This window comes from Condylostylus longicornis, unplaced genomic scaffold, assembly GCF_029603195.1.
Source record: "Condylostylus longicornis isolate FDR11 unplaced genomic scaffold, ASM2960319v2 ptg000006l, whole genome shotgun sequence".
In the NCBI taxonomy this organism is placed as follows: Eukaryota; Metazoa; Arthropoda; class Insecta; order Diptera; family Dolichopodidae; genus Condylostylus; species Condylostylus longicornis.
The window spans coordinates 6,186,927-6,209,382 of NW_026577975.1; the positions used below are offsets into that span (position 1 = coordinate 6,186,927).

The 22,456-nt window shown below is 28.7% G+C and overlaps 1 protein-coding gene across 1 annotated transcript in view; it reads right to left on the bottom strand.

The window, feature by feature from the left end:
• Nucleotides 1-22,456, bottom strand: part of LOC129617039 (glucose dehydrogenase [FAD, quinone]) — a 60,654-nt gene that overhangs the window by 32,494 nt on the left and 5,704 nt on the right. The window contains exons 2-3 of the mRNA XM_055532486.1: nucleotides 1,722-1,972; nucleotides 296-1,657 (exon numbers count right to left, since the gene is read on the bottom strand). Coding sequence (XP_055388461.1) covers nucleotides 296-1,657; nucleotides 1,722-1,972 — 1,613 coding nt within the window. The remainder of the gene's footprint in view (nucleotides 1-295; nucleotides 1,658-1,721; nucleotides 1,973-22,456) is intronic.

The window sequence follows — 22,456 nt, forward strand, 5'->3', positions numbered from 1 at the left end:
ATTAAAGCTATTTAAAACATTTTTTTTCAAAAAAAATTAAGCAATTAATAAAAATTATAATTAAATTAAAATAAAATAATTTTGAACACTGGAGAACGAATAATTTAATGCCTAAATATTAAGATTCTTCATTTAATTTGTAAACTCACATATTCACACTCATGCATTCTGACAAATTTTCCATTCCATTCAACTTAAATGATTTTCAATAAAAAAATTTTTTTAATAAAATTACTTCCTAGTCATTTCCCTAAAAATTCTAAAACAAAAATCTTTTATTATCTATTGTAATCACCATTTGCAACAGCAGCATCATGTTCAGCATTCTTTACAGTATAATCTGGATTTATTAATGTTATATTATTACGTTTCACTCGAACATAATAATCTTTAAGCCATAATTCTTTAATCATATCGGCACCTTTTTCAGCAATCATAACAACTGGTGCATGTATATTACCATTTGTTATTGTTGGCATAATACTAGCATCAATAACACGTAATCCTTTAATACCATATACTCTTAATTGTGGATCAACAACAGCCATTGGATCATTTGGTGGTCCCATTTTTGCAGTACATGACATATGATATATTGTCATTGTATATTGTCTTACAGCACAATTCCAATATTCATCGGTAAATAATGGTAAATGTTTACAATTTGGTAATGGTTTACTCCAAAAACGTGCACCAAAACGTTGCATTGTATATGTTTGTGATAATGCGATAGCAGTTTTAACACCTTCTCTTAATACATTAACATCATCTGGATGTGTTAAATAATTATGATATAATAATGGATAACGTAATGGATTCTTTGAAACAAGACGTATTAAACCACGACTTTTTGGTCTTAACATCATTGGAAATATTCCATAAACATCTTTATTATTGATTTCAGAAAAAACTTCATTATAAAATTCATCAGATAAACCGTGTGCTCTTTTAACTTGTGTACCACCATCAGAACTAGTTGATGCTGATGTCATCATAAAATTCATATCAGGCCAATCATCTGATGAATTTGCATATTTTGTATTAATAAATGCAACCGCTTCTAATCCTATACTACTAGTTAATGGTCCATTTTCAGTTATTGCATATCTTAAAGCTGTATTTATATTAATCATTCGATTCATGACAATTGATATAGGATAATCAATTTGAAAAACTAAACCACCAACAGCAATATGATCTTGTAAATTTCTACCAACACCAGGTGATTCTTTAACCATTGGTATTCCGACACGTTGTAATTCTTCACGTGGTCCAACACCAGATAACATTAAAAGATGTGGACTTCCTATAGCACCAGCTGATAATATTACTTCTCGTTTTGCAAATACTCTATGAAATTTACCATCACGTATATATTCAGCTCCAATAGCTCTTTTTGTTTTTGGATCAATAATAACTTTTGTTACATGTGTAAATAAAGCTATATGTAAATTTTTACGATTTCTAGCTGGACGTAAAAAACATTTTGCAGTACTTGCTCTTGCTCCACGTCTCATATTAAATTGATAAAATGCAAAACCAGTTTGTTGTCCACCATTAACATCAACATGATCATAACCCATTTCGACACCAGCTTGTACAAAAGCCGGTCCCAATGGTGTATTATAAGGTGAATCTTGTACAGTCCATAGTCCACCTAAAAAGTTTTATTATTTTAAAAGTTAGTTAAATATTACATAATTTCAGAATTTAAATCATACCTGTTCCATGATATTTTTTGTTTTTTGCCAAATACGGGTTCCGATTATCTTCTGATTTTATAAAATATGGTAGAACATCATCATAACCCCAACCGTAATTTCCAAAAGATTCCCATTGATCGAAATCTCTTCGATTACCACGTATATATAACATTGTATTGAGAACAGAACTACCACCGATAACTTTACCACGTGTCCAACAGCAACGTTGATCAACCATTGCTTGGCATGCTGTTTTTTGAGGTTGCGTTCTGAAAATGGAAACAGTAGATTTTATTCAGAAATTATAAGATGGTAATATTAATTTTTTAAGAATTTTTGGAAAAATTTTTGCAAAACAATGACAATTATTAGTAATCAACTGTTAATTTTGACACTTGTTTAATAAATTTTAATTTTCTCATTATTTTTTCAGTATACCTAAAATAATTAAATAATTAATATTAAAAATTTAATTAAGATTTAATTTTCAAAATTAAAATTCACAAATTTTATTGTACAATTAAATTAAATGTCATTATCTAACCTTATTAACTCAATTTGGGATATAGAGAGAAAGAAATTGAATATTGTAATTTTAGACAGCACATTGTATTATTGTACTCGTATAGTCAGGTAAAAGAGAAAACGTACGTGAAAATATTTTGAGAAATAAAAGAAAATTGAATTAAAACAATTAAAGTTTTAGTAGCAGCATGGCACAAGATATATAAATATAACGAATGAACCGTTGAACAGACAAACGAACGAATGAATTATACTTACTAAATAAAGAGAAAGAAATAAGAAAACAAAAAATCACGTAAAAGAAATGGTGACATATGGTAAACAAAACATAACCTTAAAACAAACAATTCACCTCCACTAACCTGATAAACTGTTTTTCTTTTCTCTTTTTTTCTGAATTTGTTTACGTTTTTTTTTTTGTTCAATTTTCTTGATATTCTTCTGTTGTGTGTCTCTTTCATTCTTCTACTTAAATTCTTATTTCATTTTTTTCTGATTGTTTAATTCTTGTACTACATTTGTTTGGCTTAGGAAAATTATAATGTAATTAAATAAATTTTAAAAATCCCCCAGTAGATAATTACCCTTTTACCCGTTTCTGTGTTTGACATGATACGAACCCGTTAAATAAATTAAGTAAAATGGCGGCAATCTAAGAGTTATACAGTTAATAGGTAATATCTTAATTGCTTTTTTTATTAAATGTTTTATTAATTAAAACGTTAGAATACACTGAATCACATTATTTATTTTTTTTATATAAGTAATATGTTTAATTTAGTGCATAGTAGAAAATTTAGGAATAATATTTTAAGTGTTATATTTAGGGAAATTGAGTTAAATAATTCTAACATGCAATTAAGCAAATTGGAAATATTGCTCTGGATATTGCCATATTGCTTATACAATTTAAATGTTGCCACTTTAATAAGAAATTTTTAGTGAAAAAAGACAGAGACTAGATCTAGAATCTTAGGGTAAGTAATACCAAAATTGCAACTATTTATAGTATATTTTCATAAAAGCAATTCGTGTTGCTTCGAAACTATTCGATAGTAGACAGATCTGCAGTTTTGCCAAATGGCATTTGATGGCTTGATATTATGTTGACTCGCTACTATTCTGTACATTCTAAATTTTTCAATATTCTAAATTTTTATTGTGCAAATCGTCGAACAAAACGCGGGACAATATGGAAAATCGTCTGAATAATATGACAAAATCGTTCTCAGTTTTGTATCGAAAAATGACAGCTGGGCAAGTTTCGATAAACGATCTTAATTTCACACCACATTTGACAACAATAGAAATTTTATATGGTAATTTAGTAATATTGCTTACTTTCCAAAAATATGGAATTGATAATGAATACTCTTGTTTTATCAATGTTTTTAAAAATAAAAAGTAAATATTAATGAAAAAGAAAATATTGTTTTTGTTTTTCTTTCACACGCAATGGAAACGTTTGAAATTCTTTTTCGATTTAAATAATGTGTTTTTAAATGTGTGCAATGTATTTTTTTTTCTTGACAACATGAAGGCTAGCTTATTTATATGTAGGTAAGCAAGTACATGCCTCAACTCTATTAATATTAATAACTTTATTTTAAATAAGTGTTGTAAGCTCTAGATGTACGACTATAGCATATAATGGTTAATTATATGCTATAGTCGTACATCTAGTATACTATAGTCGTACATTAATATAATATAAAAGTTTATCACACTCATTTGCTTTATGACTTAATCGCGTATGTATATCAATATAACGGTTAAGGAATGAATGGTAATGAAATTATAGGAAAAAAAAATTAACTTGTTGTTTATGAACTTATTGATGAGCTTTTTAAGAAAAAGAAAACTGTTATCTTCCTAATTACCTATACTATTTTCGTTACACATACATACATAATAAATAAATACGTATGTATGCAAACACATACACTCTTATTTATGTTAATCAAAACATATTGTTTTCTTTCTCTTTTCTATGTACTCTTTTATCAAGTTCCGTTTGTTTAACCATCAATTTTTTTTTTTTGTTTTTTGGTATTTTGACGTATTGTTGTTGTTTTTTTTCATTAAACGCGTTATGAACTTTTATGAGTTACAACATTTTTTGATGTTAAATATAGATATACCATTAATCATGTCTGTTTTAATATCACATTGCAGATATATGATATAATAATGATAATGAATAGTCTAAGTATATTTTAAATAATTTCAAGATTAAGTTAAATTTTTCAGATTAAATAAGTTTTTTTTTTGTTTTTGTTTCCAGTGAAATGTTTAGTATTATCGTAAATATGGGAACTTTTATACGTTAAATTGATTCATAATTTAAAATTTTTTTTTGTAAGATCAACTTGGAAATAAATTTTCAAATGAATTTAGTTTTATATTTGAAGGATTTTGAGTTAAAATTCAATGGCTACTAGTTAACTTACAATAAACTTTAAAAATTCAGCCAAAAATTAATTTTTATTAAGAAATATTTAGTTTAGTAAGGTGTTGTGCAAGTATATATGCGGATGGTTTCGCCCTTTTCCGAGAACATGCGAGATCTTGAGGGGTCTGCCTGTTGGGAAGAGTGGCCAGTGCTGCCCGAGCTGGCGGGGGTGTGTGCTCGCCATGTAGTGTTACATTTTTTGGGTTCCGGACCACCATAATAATATAGTAGGAAATGAAAGGAAGGATGAACTGGCCAGATGTGGCTCTGTCATTGGAATTTCTATGGCAAAACACGTTTTTATTCACATCAATACACTAAAAATGAATATATAATACACAAATTATTTCCCGTGCCCAGACAGCAGGTGGAAATGCGGGACTTCCACTTCAACTCTGATTTCGAATGTGTCTCTGACTCCTACTCCTACTTTGATTTCGAATCTGGTTCTGACTCTTAACTCTGACTCTTATTCTGAAACTGAACCTTTGACTCTGAATTTGACTCTGTGACCCTTATTCTGACTCATTCTCTGATTCTGATTTTAGATGTGATTCTGACTATAATTCTTACTCCAATTAAATAATCCAAATGGTAAAAGTTTACTCAACAAAAGCATATATCAAATACAACAAATACAGTCGCTACATTATATTGAAAATTCAAAATGGAGGTTTCGAAATATTTCAAAGTTTCGGTCTACTAACAATTCAATTGTAAAGGATTCCAAATTAATCACCTCAATAATCAAAAGTATAAAAAAAATTTAAAAAAAATTTTTAAGAATAACAATTAATTGTAGGTGTCGCTATTGTTCCAAAACCGGTTATAAAACAATTCAAAAGCAACATAATGTAATTAATTAATCAATATAAATAAATTTTTGTTTTTAAAAATAATTGTGCAAAAGTTTATTGAACTTCATAAATTTAATAATTTCCAGTTGTTTTTTTCCTCTTCTTCTTTTGTTATTGTAGCGTGGTGCTATTACTTATTATTTCTCATTAAAATTTATGTAACCTAGCAGGTTATTAAAAATTAATTTAAATAGCAGATATAGATTTAAACTTAAATGAAAATAATTAAAAACCAAAACAAAAATAGAAAATTAAATGTCCGAGTAATAAATTGTTATTTTAGTCATTGAAATTATTATTTATTTTTATGTAATTAAAATATTTGAATTAAATTTCATTCTATTAAAATTCACAATTAAAGATATTAAATTTTATTAATTAGTACAGTATGCTGTGGTTTTGTGGTATGGTTGTATTCACCACTGTTGTAGTGAATATTATAGGAAGATTTTTGTAGCATCTCTCTTTAAAACAATTTTATACTTTAACTTACAGCTAATTCTTACTTTCCAAGGTGTTGACAAAAATTTTTTGGCGAGACTTATATGTACTGACACCGTACGAAAATTGTTTTATAACATTTTGATAATTATATACACATAAATTGGGTACGTTTTATATATTCCAGAGCTAATCTTTTATTTAACAAATTTCTCAATTCATTGACTGAATAAATGCATCGTGAACCATTCTCAGTGACTAAATAAAATGAGCCGCTTCTGGCTCTTTTGCTAAAAAATTGATCCAAATCGTAATAAAATCAATATGCACATTCAATATGAACAATGCAACATTGGAGAAGCTAAAGTATTTTGAATACTCCTATTTAGATTCCGAGTCTTACTCTTAACTTATGTTAGTGACGTAGGCGGAAACCAATTTTCAATGTTCTTTCTCATTCTTTCTCTTTCTCTTCCTCTCTCCTGCCACCCTTTTATGATTTACATATAAAAAAAAATTACATAATTCCCAAAAATGCATTAACCTCAATTTTTCCTTGTTTTTCATGTTTTTTTTTTTTATTAACAACTACAAATATTAAAATTTGGAGATTAAATAATAATTTAAAATTGAATAACTTAAGTATGTCAATTACTTGCTTTCTGTTATACTTATTTGTATTAAAAATCCGAAAATCTAAATAAAAATCCTAATTGATAAACTTTGATTACAATTTGAAGGTGAAATAAAGAAATAAACAATTTTCACCTTCCCTTCCTCAGTAATCACATTCTCTTAATGCAATAGGCCATTAAAGTTTATTGTCAGCTTGCAAAACAAAGAAAGAAATTTACGCATCACTGTGTTTCGGTTGTTCGATTCGATTTCATAATCAAAAAAATTTTGTTATTAACTTTAAAGGTGATTTTTAATTCACTGTAATGTTAAACAAGAATAACAACAAAACAACTGGACAGTAAATAATTTATCGATTATTTTGATTTTTTTTTTCTTATTTGGTTTTGTAATTTCACTTTCATTTTCAAGTACATATTATATGTACTTATATTATATATGAAGAACGAGCCTTATAACCGGAAATTTTGTCAAAACAACAATAATAAAAAAAATTAAACTCCAAAAATTATTGGAGAATGCATTCACACAATTGAATAAATAAAAGAAAATTAAAATAAAAAATAATTATTTTAGCACATTTGCGAAATATTTCTTGCAAACTTTTGGAAAAAAAAGTTGCCATTCCTTTGATTGCAACACGTTAAATACACTTTTCAAACACTCCGAAAAAAATTAGGTTAATCAAATGACAATAGACGATATCTTAGCCAAGTGATCTTAACGGGTGCAGGCGTTTTCGAGCCAAGAACCAAATTATCCGAACCTATGGGAACATGTTCCGGCGTGTTTCAAGCCTCGATGTATTCCATTGACATTTATGTGCAGTTCAACCTTTAAAGAGGATACCGGGGACAAGAAATGTTGATTGTGTCGAACAGTCAGACTGCCATCAGAGCTCTGAATTCTTTATCAGTATCCTCTCGGATTGTATGGAACTGTCTTGAGAGACAAATTGGCTGAATTCAACCGGGTTACACTGTGCAGGGTGCCTGGATATGTAGGCGTAGAAGTAAATAAAGCTCTGAAATTCTGAAAATAATTTATGGTTTATTGCTAAAAAGAAACGGCATTGCCAAATTTCTTCAATATAAAGAACGGAATTTCACTGTATGTTGCTTATACTCAAACCTTCACATATTCATCTATTTTTTGATTAATTTCAAAATGGACAAGTAGGCTATATTTAATTGTACGCATCTACCATTAATTAGACCAATGGGCCGGTCAAAAATTTTGTCGGAACGTTCCCGTGGAACAATAATTAGAATACTCGTTTCGCATTCAAAATTTCATTTAAAATGCAATACGAGTACTAGTTATTTTAAGAGTGCCGGAAAACATTCTAACAAACTGCTTGTGTTACCTAAAATACTAAATTACTAAAACGTATAAGTACTAAAATAAAATGATCTAGTTTTAAAAACCAATTATTTAATTCAGACTTAATTTCTCTAAATATATTTCTTCTTAAATAATAACAATGAAATTTATGTAACAATACCAAAAAAAATTTATTAATCGGAAAACCATTCAAAAATGAGCTGTACTAGTAGTAACAACATTACAGGTGGGAACTCAAAAATTTTGCGATTTTAATTGTAACATTTCAGTTTATTTATTTTTGTTTTTATTTATTTGTTATTGTTTACAATTTTCATTTACAACATTTTTCCTTTCTATTTGAATTTTCAGTTGCGTGTTTAATAATAAAACAACATTTAATTAACAAGTACCTATACAATTTTTGTATGGGTATTCCATTTTATTATTTCATTAAATAATTGAATAGTTAAACATTGAGTTTTATTTGATTTTCTTAAATTCAAATTTAAATACTTTTAATGTTATTGTAATTAAGTAACTTTTTTTTTTATTTTGAATACGTAATCAATTAAAAGTAATCATATATTATTTAATTGTGTAAGTTCATAATGGTATAAGAAGAAATTATTTATATAAAATATGAGATTTTGAATATTATTTGGTATCATCTTCTCTTTAAAATATCTCTCTTTAAAATATGAGAGACATAGTACTCATAAATCAAATAAAGTAATTATAATATGCAACAATTGGCAGCTGCCTAAAACTACTAAAGTAATTGACGGTAACACTGTATTACTAAAGTATTTAATGGTAACTTGTAACTAACAGAGTAAGTACTCCTGTGAAGTACTAACAGAGTACTAAAATAGTTTTGCTTGTACAGGTAGAATTTTGAACTCTTTGTATGCACACTTATTTTTTAGGAGTGCACACATGTAACACTTTTGCCTTTGTCCTTAAATTTGCAAAAAAAAGAGCTTAAATATTTTATTTTTTAATATATTTCTGTAAAAAAAAATACTTAATTTCTAATATTCTCAAATTTTTTGCATTCGCTCTTAAGAGTTGAAAGTGAACTAATTAGATAATTTACAAACGATCTCAAATACAGTTATTGAGGTTTTACTCCGAAAAATTAAGCTAACGAAATGTACCTAAAAATATTTTTCATATATTGCCCCTTTACTGTTAGAATACTGTGTGGTAAATTCCTCTGCTAAAAGACCATGAAGGAGCTAATTACAAGATTCTAATTACAAGATTCTAGTTACAAGATAACGACCATGCAATTTATTAGATCACTAGACACAGATCAATAATTTTGCGATTTTAATTTTGAAATCTTAATTATATGAAGAGATCAAATGAAATGTTCTAATGCTAACGTAGTCAAATTTTATAAAATTTTAATATTAAAGTCTTAATTATTACCACTAAAGTATTGAATACATAATAAGATGTTCACATATACATACTCGTACAATCATATTATAAAATCACATACACATTAACGTATCACTTAACATGCTCATTTCCACTTTACTGAGCAAATGTGTCATTTTAGAAAATTTAGTGTCATAAAAGATTGTGTTTTTAATATTTTAACTCATAATTTTTTTTTTTAGTGCAGATTAACATCAAAATTATTATTTTCATTTTTTTAACTATAATTTTATTTTTATGCAATATTTTTAATATTTTAATATCAAAATATTTTTAATTATACCAACAATTTTTTTTTTTTTTATATTTAACATGGGGTGTATAAAGTGTCTACATTATTGTGCCATTGTGGTTGTTATTACAGAAACAGATTGTATGTATAATTAATGGAATTGAAATTTAATTGAGTTGAATTGAAAGTACATAGAATTTTAATTGCACTACTGTGTTACTTAATCAAATGGTTGTTGTGTTTTATATAAAACTCCACCTTTTATTTTGTATTTAAATTAAATTTTGATCACATACTAAAACTTCTTACAACATACCTGTACTGTTACGAATTGCTATAATTTTTATAATTTTGTTAACATAGTTAAAATTGTTTTAGTGATATTATTTGTGCATATTTGTTGTTTTAATTTTATAACCATGTTCTGGGGCGGAAATTATGAATGAAAATTTAATTGAGCAATTGATTTACTTTTAGCGAAAATTGAAATACTCTCAATATTGAATACAGTTTAATATTGCAATTTGTATAATATTTTGCGCCTGTAGATACTCGTAATATGCTATAAAAATTTATAGTATAGTGAACACAATAATAATGTTAGAATTAGTAAATCGATTTGATTATGTCATTTCTATTGCTACTAACCAGGATATAAGCATTTTTCTCGATATAACAATATTGGCAACATACTTTTCAATTATATCTTGTACTTAACTATATCAAAAGGAAATTACTTCGGAAATCAGTTTAAAAGGAAAAAAATTACTTAATATGTACACTGGGAGTAAATAGGTTAAAAAAGACGGTATGATAAAATTGTTAAAATAACGAAATTCTTGTTAATGGAAATTGACATTCAAGATTACGTGAATTTTATTGTAGAGCCTAGATTATAGATTATTGAAGAGAGATATGAATACTGAATAGAATGAGGTACTCTTCCCCTCCCACCACTGCAACCAGGCATGGATGAATACTTAAAGCATTCGCGAAAACTGTTATAATTATTGTATATATGAAAGAGCAATAGGTTTGTTCAATAAGCATGCAATAAACATATAAAATTTTAAGTTACAAATTGTAAATCCGATTTAACGAAAATTTTGAAGTTCTTCGTATAAGTAAGTATTTCCAAATGTCATATAAAATTAATACCCTAATACCGTATAATTGTGTTTAAATTTTTTATTATTACAAACTATACCCCGTCATTTGTACATATGCTCATATAACATTGTTATTTGTATAAAAAATATGTATATATATATAAATTTGCCTAATTCTAAACTTTTTTCCGATTTGTTATAGTACTGTAATCTATAGAGCAGTGGTGTGCAATATACGAAAGTCGGTCGCACATACATATGTATATGCAGTTAATATAGGCTCGATAATGCAAAATATTGAATTATTTCTGCTACTGTTGGTCAAAATTTGTGTATGCTTAGAAGAACATTAAATTTTGTTCGAAATTCTTGAAAACTCTCAGAAACCATAATTTTTGCAACCACATGATATGCCGCTACGGAAGAATAACAAACAGTACGTGAACATATGCATAAACCAGATAAACTCAATGTGATATCTGACTGGATTTTCATATTCCCACCCAACCATGAACTACCTGAGTCCTTGAGATTTCTGCAAATCAGTTAGGATTCTTGGCATTTGCTTTCAACAGATCCATAATTTGTAAATATAAACTAGAGCTAAGGAATTGCTACCAATTCTTTTTGCTTCAGCATGGTATGATAAAAGAAGACAGATCATCGCATCCTCCTTCCACGCTATGAGTTGCAACACTATTATTAATAACGATAATTCATTCTATAAACTGGATTTAAAAATCGTTGTATAGTTTAAAAAACAATTATATTTTAATTAATAGGAATTGTAATTAGAAACTGTCTACAAAATTGTGACTGTGTCAAATGTTTGTGCATCACTGCCAAACGACATTTCCATATTTTCAAAATATTTTTTATTCAAAAAATTTAAAACTGGTTTCCGATTAAATTTTATGATTTCTTAACGTTTAATTTTTTTTTTAATTTTTATTACTGACCATTTTTATATTATTCAGCTGACTTGACTAGACATCTCATATAAACACACAAGTATATATTCTATGATTCGAGGCATTTATTTTGCAATAATAAAAATTTATACATTTAAAATAACAAGTTTTTGGTTCCGTTATTTTTTATAAAATTTTTTTAATACCCGTCTTACTCATATTATATCTATTATGACCATATTATTAAATTTTTGGAAGAAGTAGAATTAAAAAAAAAAAAAAATTGTTTATATAGTTTATATCGCGTGTATAATTTTCATATAAATTGCAGCAGTTAATGAATCTGAAAATAAAATGTAGGTCAAATGAAACCGGTAATAAAATGCAAAAAAAAAAGTAAGAAACAGAAAATGCATAAAAATTTTAATAAAATTAAGAAAAAAACATAATATTATAACTGGATTGTGGTGTCAGTGTACGTGACATGAATGGGCACTGCAATATTTGTACCCGTGCGAACGTATGCTCGAAGGGTATACTAAATTTGCTGTACCGTTTGTAACGCTTAGAAATAATGGACTGAGAAAGATATCAGCGTCGAATTAGCTTTGTCCGTCCGTCCGTCCGTCTCAACGATATCTCATTATCTAATTGAGCTAAGTTCATCAAATTTTTACAAATGATTTATTATAAGTAGTAAATTCCAGAATTTTATTTAAATTGAATATGATCGAGGAACTGTTTCGTATAGCTGCCGTACAACTTCAAAATTTATTTGACATTATCTCAGTAATTATTGGAATTATGATATAGAAATCTCATGAAAATAAGTGTATTATTTAAGCTGTTATGTGTGATCGTTGAAATTTCTTGACTCCTTGTGATAGCTGCCGAACAACTTCAATAGTATAGTTTAGCTATATCTTAGAAAATATTGAAATCATGCATACGGCAACTTAAAATCATAGTCTGTTCTATAGTCAGATAGGGTAACAAATTCGTACGGTAACACAGAGTTGACATGGTCAACTCTATTTTTTCTAGTTTTTAATTCTATTTATGAAAAGTGAGCATTTGTATAGAACGCCTGTGTTTTCATAGTATGTTCATACCTACATGTCTATATACACATGTATATTGTGGAGTGTCTGTGTGGTACTAATGATTTTGCATTCGGATTCGGAAAAAATAAATTTGTAACTTGAAAATGCTTAGGTAGTTGGTATTATAATACTCAAATGCGTTGGTTCTGAATGGTAAATTTAATTATGATTAATTTGTTGTGAATTTCATTAGACTGGTAATTCTTATGTATGTACATACATGTACACAAATATATACACATGTACACAATTTTGATTTTTTTATTAATATCAATTAAATATTGCATTTCTTGGTCTAAATTTTTTGATTTTTTTGCTGCAATATAATATACAATTGTTTTCATATAATAACAACGGAAAAATTATTATTTTTAATTAAATTAAACATTGAGTAATAATTTATTCTTTACAATTTAATAAAAATTACTTAATATAAGTAATAATTACTCAACAATTTTAAATATAAAAGTTGCTGCAAATAGCATGCCTCTATCTGTCTATGGTGTAAAAATAATTATTATTGATGATCAATTTTAACATGTGAAATGCACATAAAGCAGCAAAATTAGTTACGGTTTACAAAGTAATAACTGAATTAATTTTGATAACAGAATGATAATGTTGTTATAGATTTTAGTACTGTTTTTAGTACTGCCTTAATACTGATATTGTTATTTGAGAGAAGATGAATGAAAATATTTTCTTCTGTAATGCAAAAATATCAGAATGTACCGATTTTAAGTACAAGCTCATTTCCCAGGTTAATTCACATATCCAGGTTTATATTCTATGGTGAACAAACCGTATATGATTTCCTGTTGCAGGTTAAAAATAAAATTTTTGTTGGAATATTTTTTTTCTTATTCTATTCCAGTAGTGGCAGTAGGTTATTATTATTATTGTTATGCAATTTTATCTCTCATTTTTATTTTACTTGAATATAAAACCGGTTTAATTTTTTTATGTATAATAAAAGTAGTTTCCCAAATATAAATTAAAAACAACAAGAAATTCACTGCAAATCACTATTTTTTGTCTTATTCTTTAACTTCTTTAGTTGCACATTTTCTTCTTTTTCTTATTACTCACATTTTTACCTTTTCGATTATATACAAAATTTATGGTATTTTGATCGTGATGCATGAAATTGCAAAGCAATACAATTACATGAATAGTTTTTTGCATAAAATTAAAAAAAAATAAAAAAAAAACTCACAAAAGGTGAACTATAGCAAATCTTTGCAAAAGATTATGCAAAATTTAAGTACCATGAATTTTGAGCATCATTTTTTAAAAATACGAAAGAGAAGTACATGAAAATATTATACAAGTGAATGAATGAATGGAAAAGCACATGTATAATTAAAGTCAACATTCAATTATACCGTGAATGAATAAGTGTTGAGTGTGTTCAGAGCAAACGAATAAATACAAAAATATTTTCTTTTTATTTCAATTTCTTTCTTAAATCATGAATAAGAAAATATTTTTGTCGTAAAAATGACATGAATTGAACATAAAATGAAAAAAAAAAAATGTTATTGTGAATTTATTTCTCTATTACAATTTTAAATATAAAAAAAACAAACAGATTTGTGAGAACAATGAGAAAATAATTTTAAACTTTACAAAGCTGAGAAAAGTAAGATCTCATAAGGAAAAATCTAAACTCTTTAAATAGATTAAATTGAAAGAATTATGTAAATAGATTAAATTTTGAAAAAAAAAAATATTCACAATAATTTTTAAGATTTTCCGCAAATTCAATGATTTTAAAATAATTTGTCACATTTGACATAAATCAGTCGTTGTCACTCATTTGTTTATGAAATTAAATTCGTTTTAATTTTGTCTTTTGTTTCATCTTCCATTCATGACCCCAGATTATTGATTGAACTGAATGAATTTTTTTGTTGAAATGCAAATTGTTATAGCTCAGCGCTGCCGACGTAATTGTTGGCGACGTCATAACTCAATCTCTCCTCAATCTACAAAAATTATGTAATATTTTTTTGATCGAATAAAAAAATTTAAAAAAAAATAAACACTATAGGGTTTTTAATAACAATTATCTAAAGAAAACCGGTTTTATATTCACAATTTTCTTAATTTTTTTTAATTATCCATTAAAATTCCATATTTTGATTTAAAATACGAAAAATTTATTAACAAAAAAAAAAACTGTAATAAACTGTTGCCATATTATTTTATTAAACTTCAATTAGTGAAACACATTTTTTTTTTGTACAATTACCTAAAGTTTTACCTACTTTGATTTATAATTACTGTAATAAAATTTTAAACATAAATTTTAATAACAAAAACAAAAAACAAGAAAAAAAAATATGAAACATTAACTTAACTTTGTTTTCACCTGTTTACGATAAATAATGAATTACACAAAAAAAAATAGTTTTTTTTTAAATAAAGGCGCTTAACGAAAATTCAGACATTTGCTATTATCATTTACATTGCTCTCTTGTCAATCACTCTTATTTAAAATTAAACTTAACATAAGGAGGGATAGATGGGCTATTGGTACTTTTCAGGCTTCAAGGCGCCGCGAGTGGATGTGATTTTTAACAGTGGGGGCTGGAGTCAATTATGCCTTTCTTAATAAGAATATTTAGGAATAGCTCGGCTCTCGGATACATTCCCAAGTTTTGGTGGATAACTAGGGTGGTCTATATCTCCGAAGGTCGGAAAAGAGAGACATGATGCGCAAGTCATTCAGATCGATTACCCTCACATACTTTTTATTGAGGACGATGTAGAAAACAAAAAACTGTGGTGAGAATAAGGAAGCCTAAATTCACCTTCTGGGGCAGTGCGATGCTATCGCTCATAGCAAAAGAAAGGCTGTGGCGGGCTCTACTCTCACGGCGGCGTAAATACGGTTTTCCGGGTCTCACAAGTTTCTTGAGTTCATCAGGAGGGTGGGTCTCGGGAGTGTGTTGTAGGACACAAAAGATAGATAGATTACTTCCAGTTAAATAGATTTCTTCCAGTTTTTGTATAAAAACCCCCGTATAATATCTGGGAAATTAATTGAAAATAATTTGTGCTTCATAGAATTTATTCAAAATTGCGTCAAAATCATTACTTAAGTATTTATTCGAGTGTCAAAATCTTATTCTTGTTTAATAAGAAATTGTCAATGTCATTACAATATGTTAATATTATAAAACTGTGTTACTTGTTTAACAATATTGTTGAAAATTATAATCGTTGCTTGTTTAAGAATGAATTCTTGTGTCAAAATCGTAGAATTGCTCGTGTTTTAATTGTCAAAATTTTTTTTGTAAACAAAAATTAAGACAATATATTTTTTTTATAATTGTCAATTTACGAAACAAATTTATTTTTGTCTATCCATATTTACACTTGAGCTGTATGATTTGAATGGTTTTTCACTTTACAAAATAAAAAATTGCAATGTAATTGTAAACTTTACCGTAATTATTACGACAAAAATATTATGGTTTAATGCGTTAATAAGGCACTCAACATAGAAAATAATTTGTTTTTATTGTTGATTTTTTTCATTTTGCATTATAAATTTTTCATAGTGATGACAGAAAACTCTTTTGGAGTAGCTTAAATATTTTCATAAAAATTGTTTTAAAAGAAATGAAAAAAAAAAAAACTGCAGTTGAATAATATTAAAAAGCTTCTTAAAAACTATTGCGGTAGCTTTGAAAAATTTGCATAAATTTAAATATTCGCAAGTCAGTAAGTTACTCATTGTAAATTTAGATGATAATGAATTGGTTATAAATGATATTTTAACTTTAATTATAATTAAAACTTATGTCAGCTTTAAAATATGCAATCATAGTTTGTTTTTTTTTATTTACATTTAAAAGTGTTATTGTTTTTAATAATTTAGTACTCTTAATTTAAAGTGTTTTGGATGTGATAATGAAAAATATAAATATTAAGAAAATTTAAAGTTAAGGTTGGTTGTTTTGTAATGTTTAAAAGAAAATTGGAAAATTAAAGATGGTTAAGTAATAATTTTGAAATATCATGAAAATTTTAGTAATCCTTGTGTTTCGTAATACGTTAATATGGTTTTTACAATCAATATAAATAATTCGGAATACAAAATTTGTTATTAAATTATTACTGTCTATAATTATACAATATGAATAATGTTTTATACAATGGAATATTTAAAATATACAGAAAAAATAACCCATTCAATAAAACCAACTTTTTTCGACAATAAATTTTCTCGTCTAAGAATTTGCTTCAACATATTTTGGAGATATTGTAGATTTTTAAGAACGGAAGGAAAATGCAACTCGGTCTATTTTAATATAAATGTATCTAATGTGCCCACCGTCCCCGGTGGCCGAGTGGTAACGCACTCGCTTGTAGAACGACTCAACCGGGGGGCGTGGGTTCAAAGCCCACGAGGAGCGCAACTAATAATTGAATGAAAACACCTGTATTACCTGAATAAGGTAAATCAGGACAGCTGAATAAGGTGTAGGTTTTCATACTGACACAGCGTTCCCATATAGCAAAAAAATAATAATCCAATAATAAAAAATATACCTAAAATATAAGAATAACACTATTAGTAACAATATTATAATAAAGCTATACCTTAATATCCAATAATTAAATATATGAAAAAGCCACAATATAAATATAAAATATAAACAACTTTCGCGGCACGAGACAAAAACACTTAAGCCAGCATCACTGTTGACAACTTACATCAACGTTGACTTTGACAATACCAATAAACATCTTAACGTCAGGGATGGGTATAAGGCCGCGACATCTGGCGGAAAAATATGACGTCGTCACTCTACTGGGCGATAGATGAACTAACATCGAGTAGATAGCTACAGTAGGCTAATCACCTAGCTTAGCGAAAATAAGCGATTAATGAAACGGAAGCAGAGCCTCGGATAAATCAGGTAGAACACACGGTAACGAACTTAAGCATACGAAAAAGGACACGATTTGGACAATGGAATGTCAGAACACTAAGAGAACCCTCAAGACTAACTCAGGCCGAAAAAGAAATGGAAAAATACGGGATCAAGCTGCTAGGCATTAGTGAAATGAGGTGGTCAGGTACAGGTGAAATTACGACTCTGTCTGGAAATATGGTCGCATACTCGGGCAGTGGTTCTGAAGGCGGAGTAGGATTTATAATAGATAGAAGTCTACGAAAGAGTATTATGAAATGGGAGGCTATATCAGAAAGAATCATAACACTCAGAATACGCACAAAAATAAGAAACGTGACATTTGTTCAGTGCTACGCCCCCACGGAGCAAGCAGAAGATGAAAATAAAGACGCATTCTACTCCCAGCTCTCTACAACATTATGGAAAATACCACGAAAAGAAATATGTGTGATAATGGGTGACTTCAATGCTAAAGTAGGAAGCAACAAATCAAACGCTACTGGAAGGCATGGTCTGGGCACTCGCAATAACAACGGCGAAAGACTTGTACAGTTGTGTGAAGAGCATAATCTTGTAATTGGAGGTACAATATTTCCACACAAGACAATACACAAATATACATGGCTGTCCCCAGATGCTAAAACTAGAAACCAAATTGATCATATCTGCATAAGTCAGAGATGGAGACGTTCATTGATGGACTGCAGGACGCGGAGGGGGGCAGACATCAACAGTGATCATATCCTGCTCACGGCAGAAATACAAATAAAGCCCGCCGCAATCCGAACACAAAACATATCCAGAAAGAAAAATATCGAGACCCACAAACTAAAAATTACAGATATAAAACGGGAATTTATATCGAAAATAACTGACGAAAGAGATAGAATTAATGAAGACAATATCCAGGAGATAATCAGACGGGTGGGTGAGGTCGTATTAGGCACAATACGCCCAGAAAGAAAGAAATGGATATCAGATGAAACTTGGAAAAAGATAGAAAAGCGTCGTGAGCTCCATAAACAACTTCAACAAAACAGTAGCCAGACACTGAGAACACAATATAATACTGTGGCCAAGGAAGTCAAGAAACTGGCCAGAAGGGATAAAAGAAAATTCCACAACAATATTGCCAAAGAAGCACAATCGGCAGCAGATATGAATAATATGAGACGCCTTCACAAATGTATAAACACCCTAGCTGGTGGAGGTCTAAAGAAAAACCATCCAATAAAAGACAAACAGGGCAATCTGATAACCAACACTCAAGAACAACTGATAAGATGGAGAGAATACTTCGATGAAACTAATATAGCCAATCAACAAATGATAGAAAGGGAACCAGAGGACTACAGCAATATCAGCCAGTTCAACACTAGACCACCATCTCAAAAAGAATTAAAAGACGCAATTACGAGGCTGAAAAACAACAGGGCCGAAGGTGCAGATGGAATACCGGGAGAAATACTAAAAGCAGATTCGGATATGACTGCTACACTGCTTGGACCTATAATTGAGAGGATTTGGCAAGAAGAAAAAATGCCTGAAAAATGGAAAGAAGGAATCCTTATAAAATTACCAAAGAAGGGTAACCTCCAAGAATGCAGAAACTGGCGAGGTATAACATTGTTAAACACGATACATAAAGTACTAGCCCTCACTATAATGGCAAAAATTGAACCAAAAATAGATCTGATGATGAGGGAGGAACAAGCAGGATTCCGCAAAAATAGAAGCTGCATAGATCACTCCAACACACTAAGAATCATAATAGAGCAGTCAAATGAGTGGAATAGCCCCCTATACTGCACCTTCGTCGACTTTGAGAGGGCATTCGATACTATCAAACAGGAATCCATCTGGAATGCACTATATCACAAAGGCGTCCCAACAAAAATTGTAAACGTAATTAAGGCCATGTATGATAACGCGCAGTCCAGAATACTACACGGCGGCCAGCTAAGCACACCTATTGAAATAAAATCAGGAGTCAGACAGGGATGCCCTCTCTCGCCATTCCTCTTCGTGGTGGTTCTCGACGATGTAATGCGTAAAGTTAATACAACAGCAAGGGGTATTAGATGGAACCTGACCAGCAGATTGGAAGATTTAGACTACGCCGATGATATCTGCCTCTTGGCACATACACACGCAGATATGCAAGAAAAAATTAAGGTGCTAGAAGAAGAAGCTGCCAAAATCGGACTTAAGATCAACGCCAACAAGACGAAATGCCTTAAAGTAAATACAAAATCAAATACACCTCTCCAACTACAAAGCAGTACAATAGAAGATGTGCCACAATTCAATTACTTGGGCAGTATCGTAGCAAATGATGGAGGTACAAAACAAGACATTGAACACAGATTGTCTAAGGCAAGATCAACATTTAACAGACTGTGGCATGTCTGGAGGTCACCCTACTTGGCCAGAAGCACAAAAGTCAAAATATTCAACGCCTGTGTAAAATCAACACTACTATATGGTTGTGAAACATGGCATATAGACGCAAGCTATATCAATAAAATACAAGTATACATAAATAAGTGTCTAAGAATAATATGCAAAGTATTCTGGCCCATAATTATAACAAATGAAGAACTCTGGGCGATTACAGAACAGAAACCTATATGCACAACAATAAAAGAAAGAAAATGGAGATGGTTAGGCCACACTCTGCGGAAAACAAACAACACAATATCGAAGCAAGCTCTAGAATGGAATCCGCAGGGAAAAAGAAGAGTGGGTAGACCTCGAAACACATGGCGTAGAACAATATTAAAAGAAGTTGAATCAAGCGGAAAGACATGGTCAGAAGTAAAATACCTAGCACAAAACAGAGTAAGATTTAGAGGTTATGTGGAAGCCCTATGTTCCCAACGGGAATGAAGAAAGGATAAAAAAAAAAAAAATGTGCCCACCGACTAAATACAGACAGGGTGTGCAGAGTATCGATGGAGGACATCCCAATACCTTGTGAGGGTTAAATCTCCGCAGTTCGCTGCACTATATACAAAATCTTTCTGTAAAAGATGTATCATTCCAGTAGAAGCGTCATCGAAATCTCTACTTCAACATTATAATAATTAACAATATATTTCAAATCATTTTTTGCCAATTCACTTTTGGCCAATCACTATTCTCAAATTTATTATATGCTGCTTTAATTTAATTCGGGTGAAAGTAACATTTTTGACGTAATTCATTAGTTTCAGAAATTCTAAAACAAAACTCTACTTAAATTGCGTTTTGCTCAAAATTTAAATTATCCGACTTAGCGCGTTATGGAAACTGATCATAATCGTAATATAGTATATTGAATAAATTCGGCCAATAAAAATTCACAATTAAATAATTATTAATATCGCTTTAATTTAAATAATTGAATTGACTGAGAAAAAATCACGTAGTTTATTTTTTCTATTTATAATTTCTCATTTTGCAGTCGTAATTTTCTATAATGGCTAAAAATTAAATTAAATTTCTTCTCTTTATTTTTTCATTATTAATTTCCCCGGCGGATTTTCTTTTGTGAATTTTTCTATTTTTTTTTTTTTTTTTGTTGAATCATGATCATCTATACTGCTATCGTTTTAATTTTATATAAAATGTTTTAAAAGAAAAGCATTAAAAAAAATAAAATAAAAAATAAAAGATATCATAGTGGAAATTACTTTGAAGGTCATTAACAGATCTATGATATAATTTAGAAAAAAGAAAAAACAAAACTAGTGAAAAAGTAAAGAAAAAAGGTGCGTGTTATCTGATGCCATCAATCAAAAATTTAATGTGATAATTTGTTTGGTGATTTTATCATACCATATTAAAGTTTAATCGAGCTGGAATTTGATGGAAAATTATAATGATTATTTGGAATCAGATAATAATTTGAAATATGTGCTATTACTTAAACGCGTTCTCTGATTGAGTATTAAGAGATAGAAGGTTTTTAACTGAATTTAGGAAAATCTAATTGAATTACCCTCCGAAAGGTCAATATAAACCCCTTAGGCTCGTTTTGGTATCGTCGGATCTCTTCTTTTTGCCCCTCATTTGAACCAGCCCGAACTGCTCAAATATTAGTTAAAATCTCTAACATTTACATCAGATAAGTTTGTATTACGACGGAACAAGTAAAACCCAAGAAATCTCTGCCTGCTAATTAGAAAATTTTTGAATACGTTTTCTTCTTAAATCGTGAGAAATAGACCGTTTTAAGCGATTTTATGAAAAATCAACTATATTTTAATATACTATGTAAGATCTATTTTGGAAGATCATATGGCACAATTCAAAAAAAATTTAAAGATTTTTACTTATACAATTTAATACAAAAATTTAAATATCAATATATATTTTAATATATTCTTATCTTTTCTTTTCAGGTATGTGAACCGAAATTCTATGCCCTCAACTAGCTAAGTAACTAGTTGTTTTTCATAAATTCAGCTGAATACGTAAGTGTTTAAGAAAATCTTTATGTTAATTTTTGTTTTTTTTTTTAATTTTTGATTTAATACCTAAAATTAGATTAATTTTCCTCATATCTTCTAAATCATTTCGAGTTATTTCGTCTTTATCAAACTATAATTAAAATTTTATATTATTTTGAGCTCTATAATTAGCAAGATCATTTCTCTTGTAAATTTAAAACTAATTTTTAAAGCATTTTTTTTTTTAAAATTAAATTATTTAAAATTTTCATTTTCATGTTTTGCATATTTTTATACAAACATTTTGTTTACGTTTCTACATAACATTCTGTATTAAATGTAGACGTACAA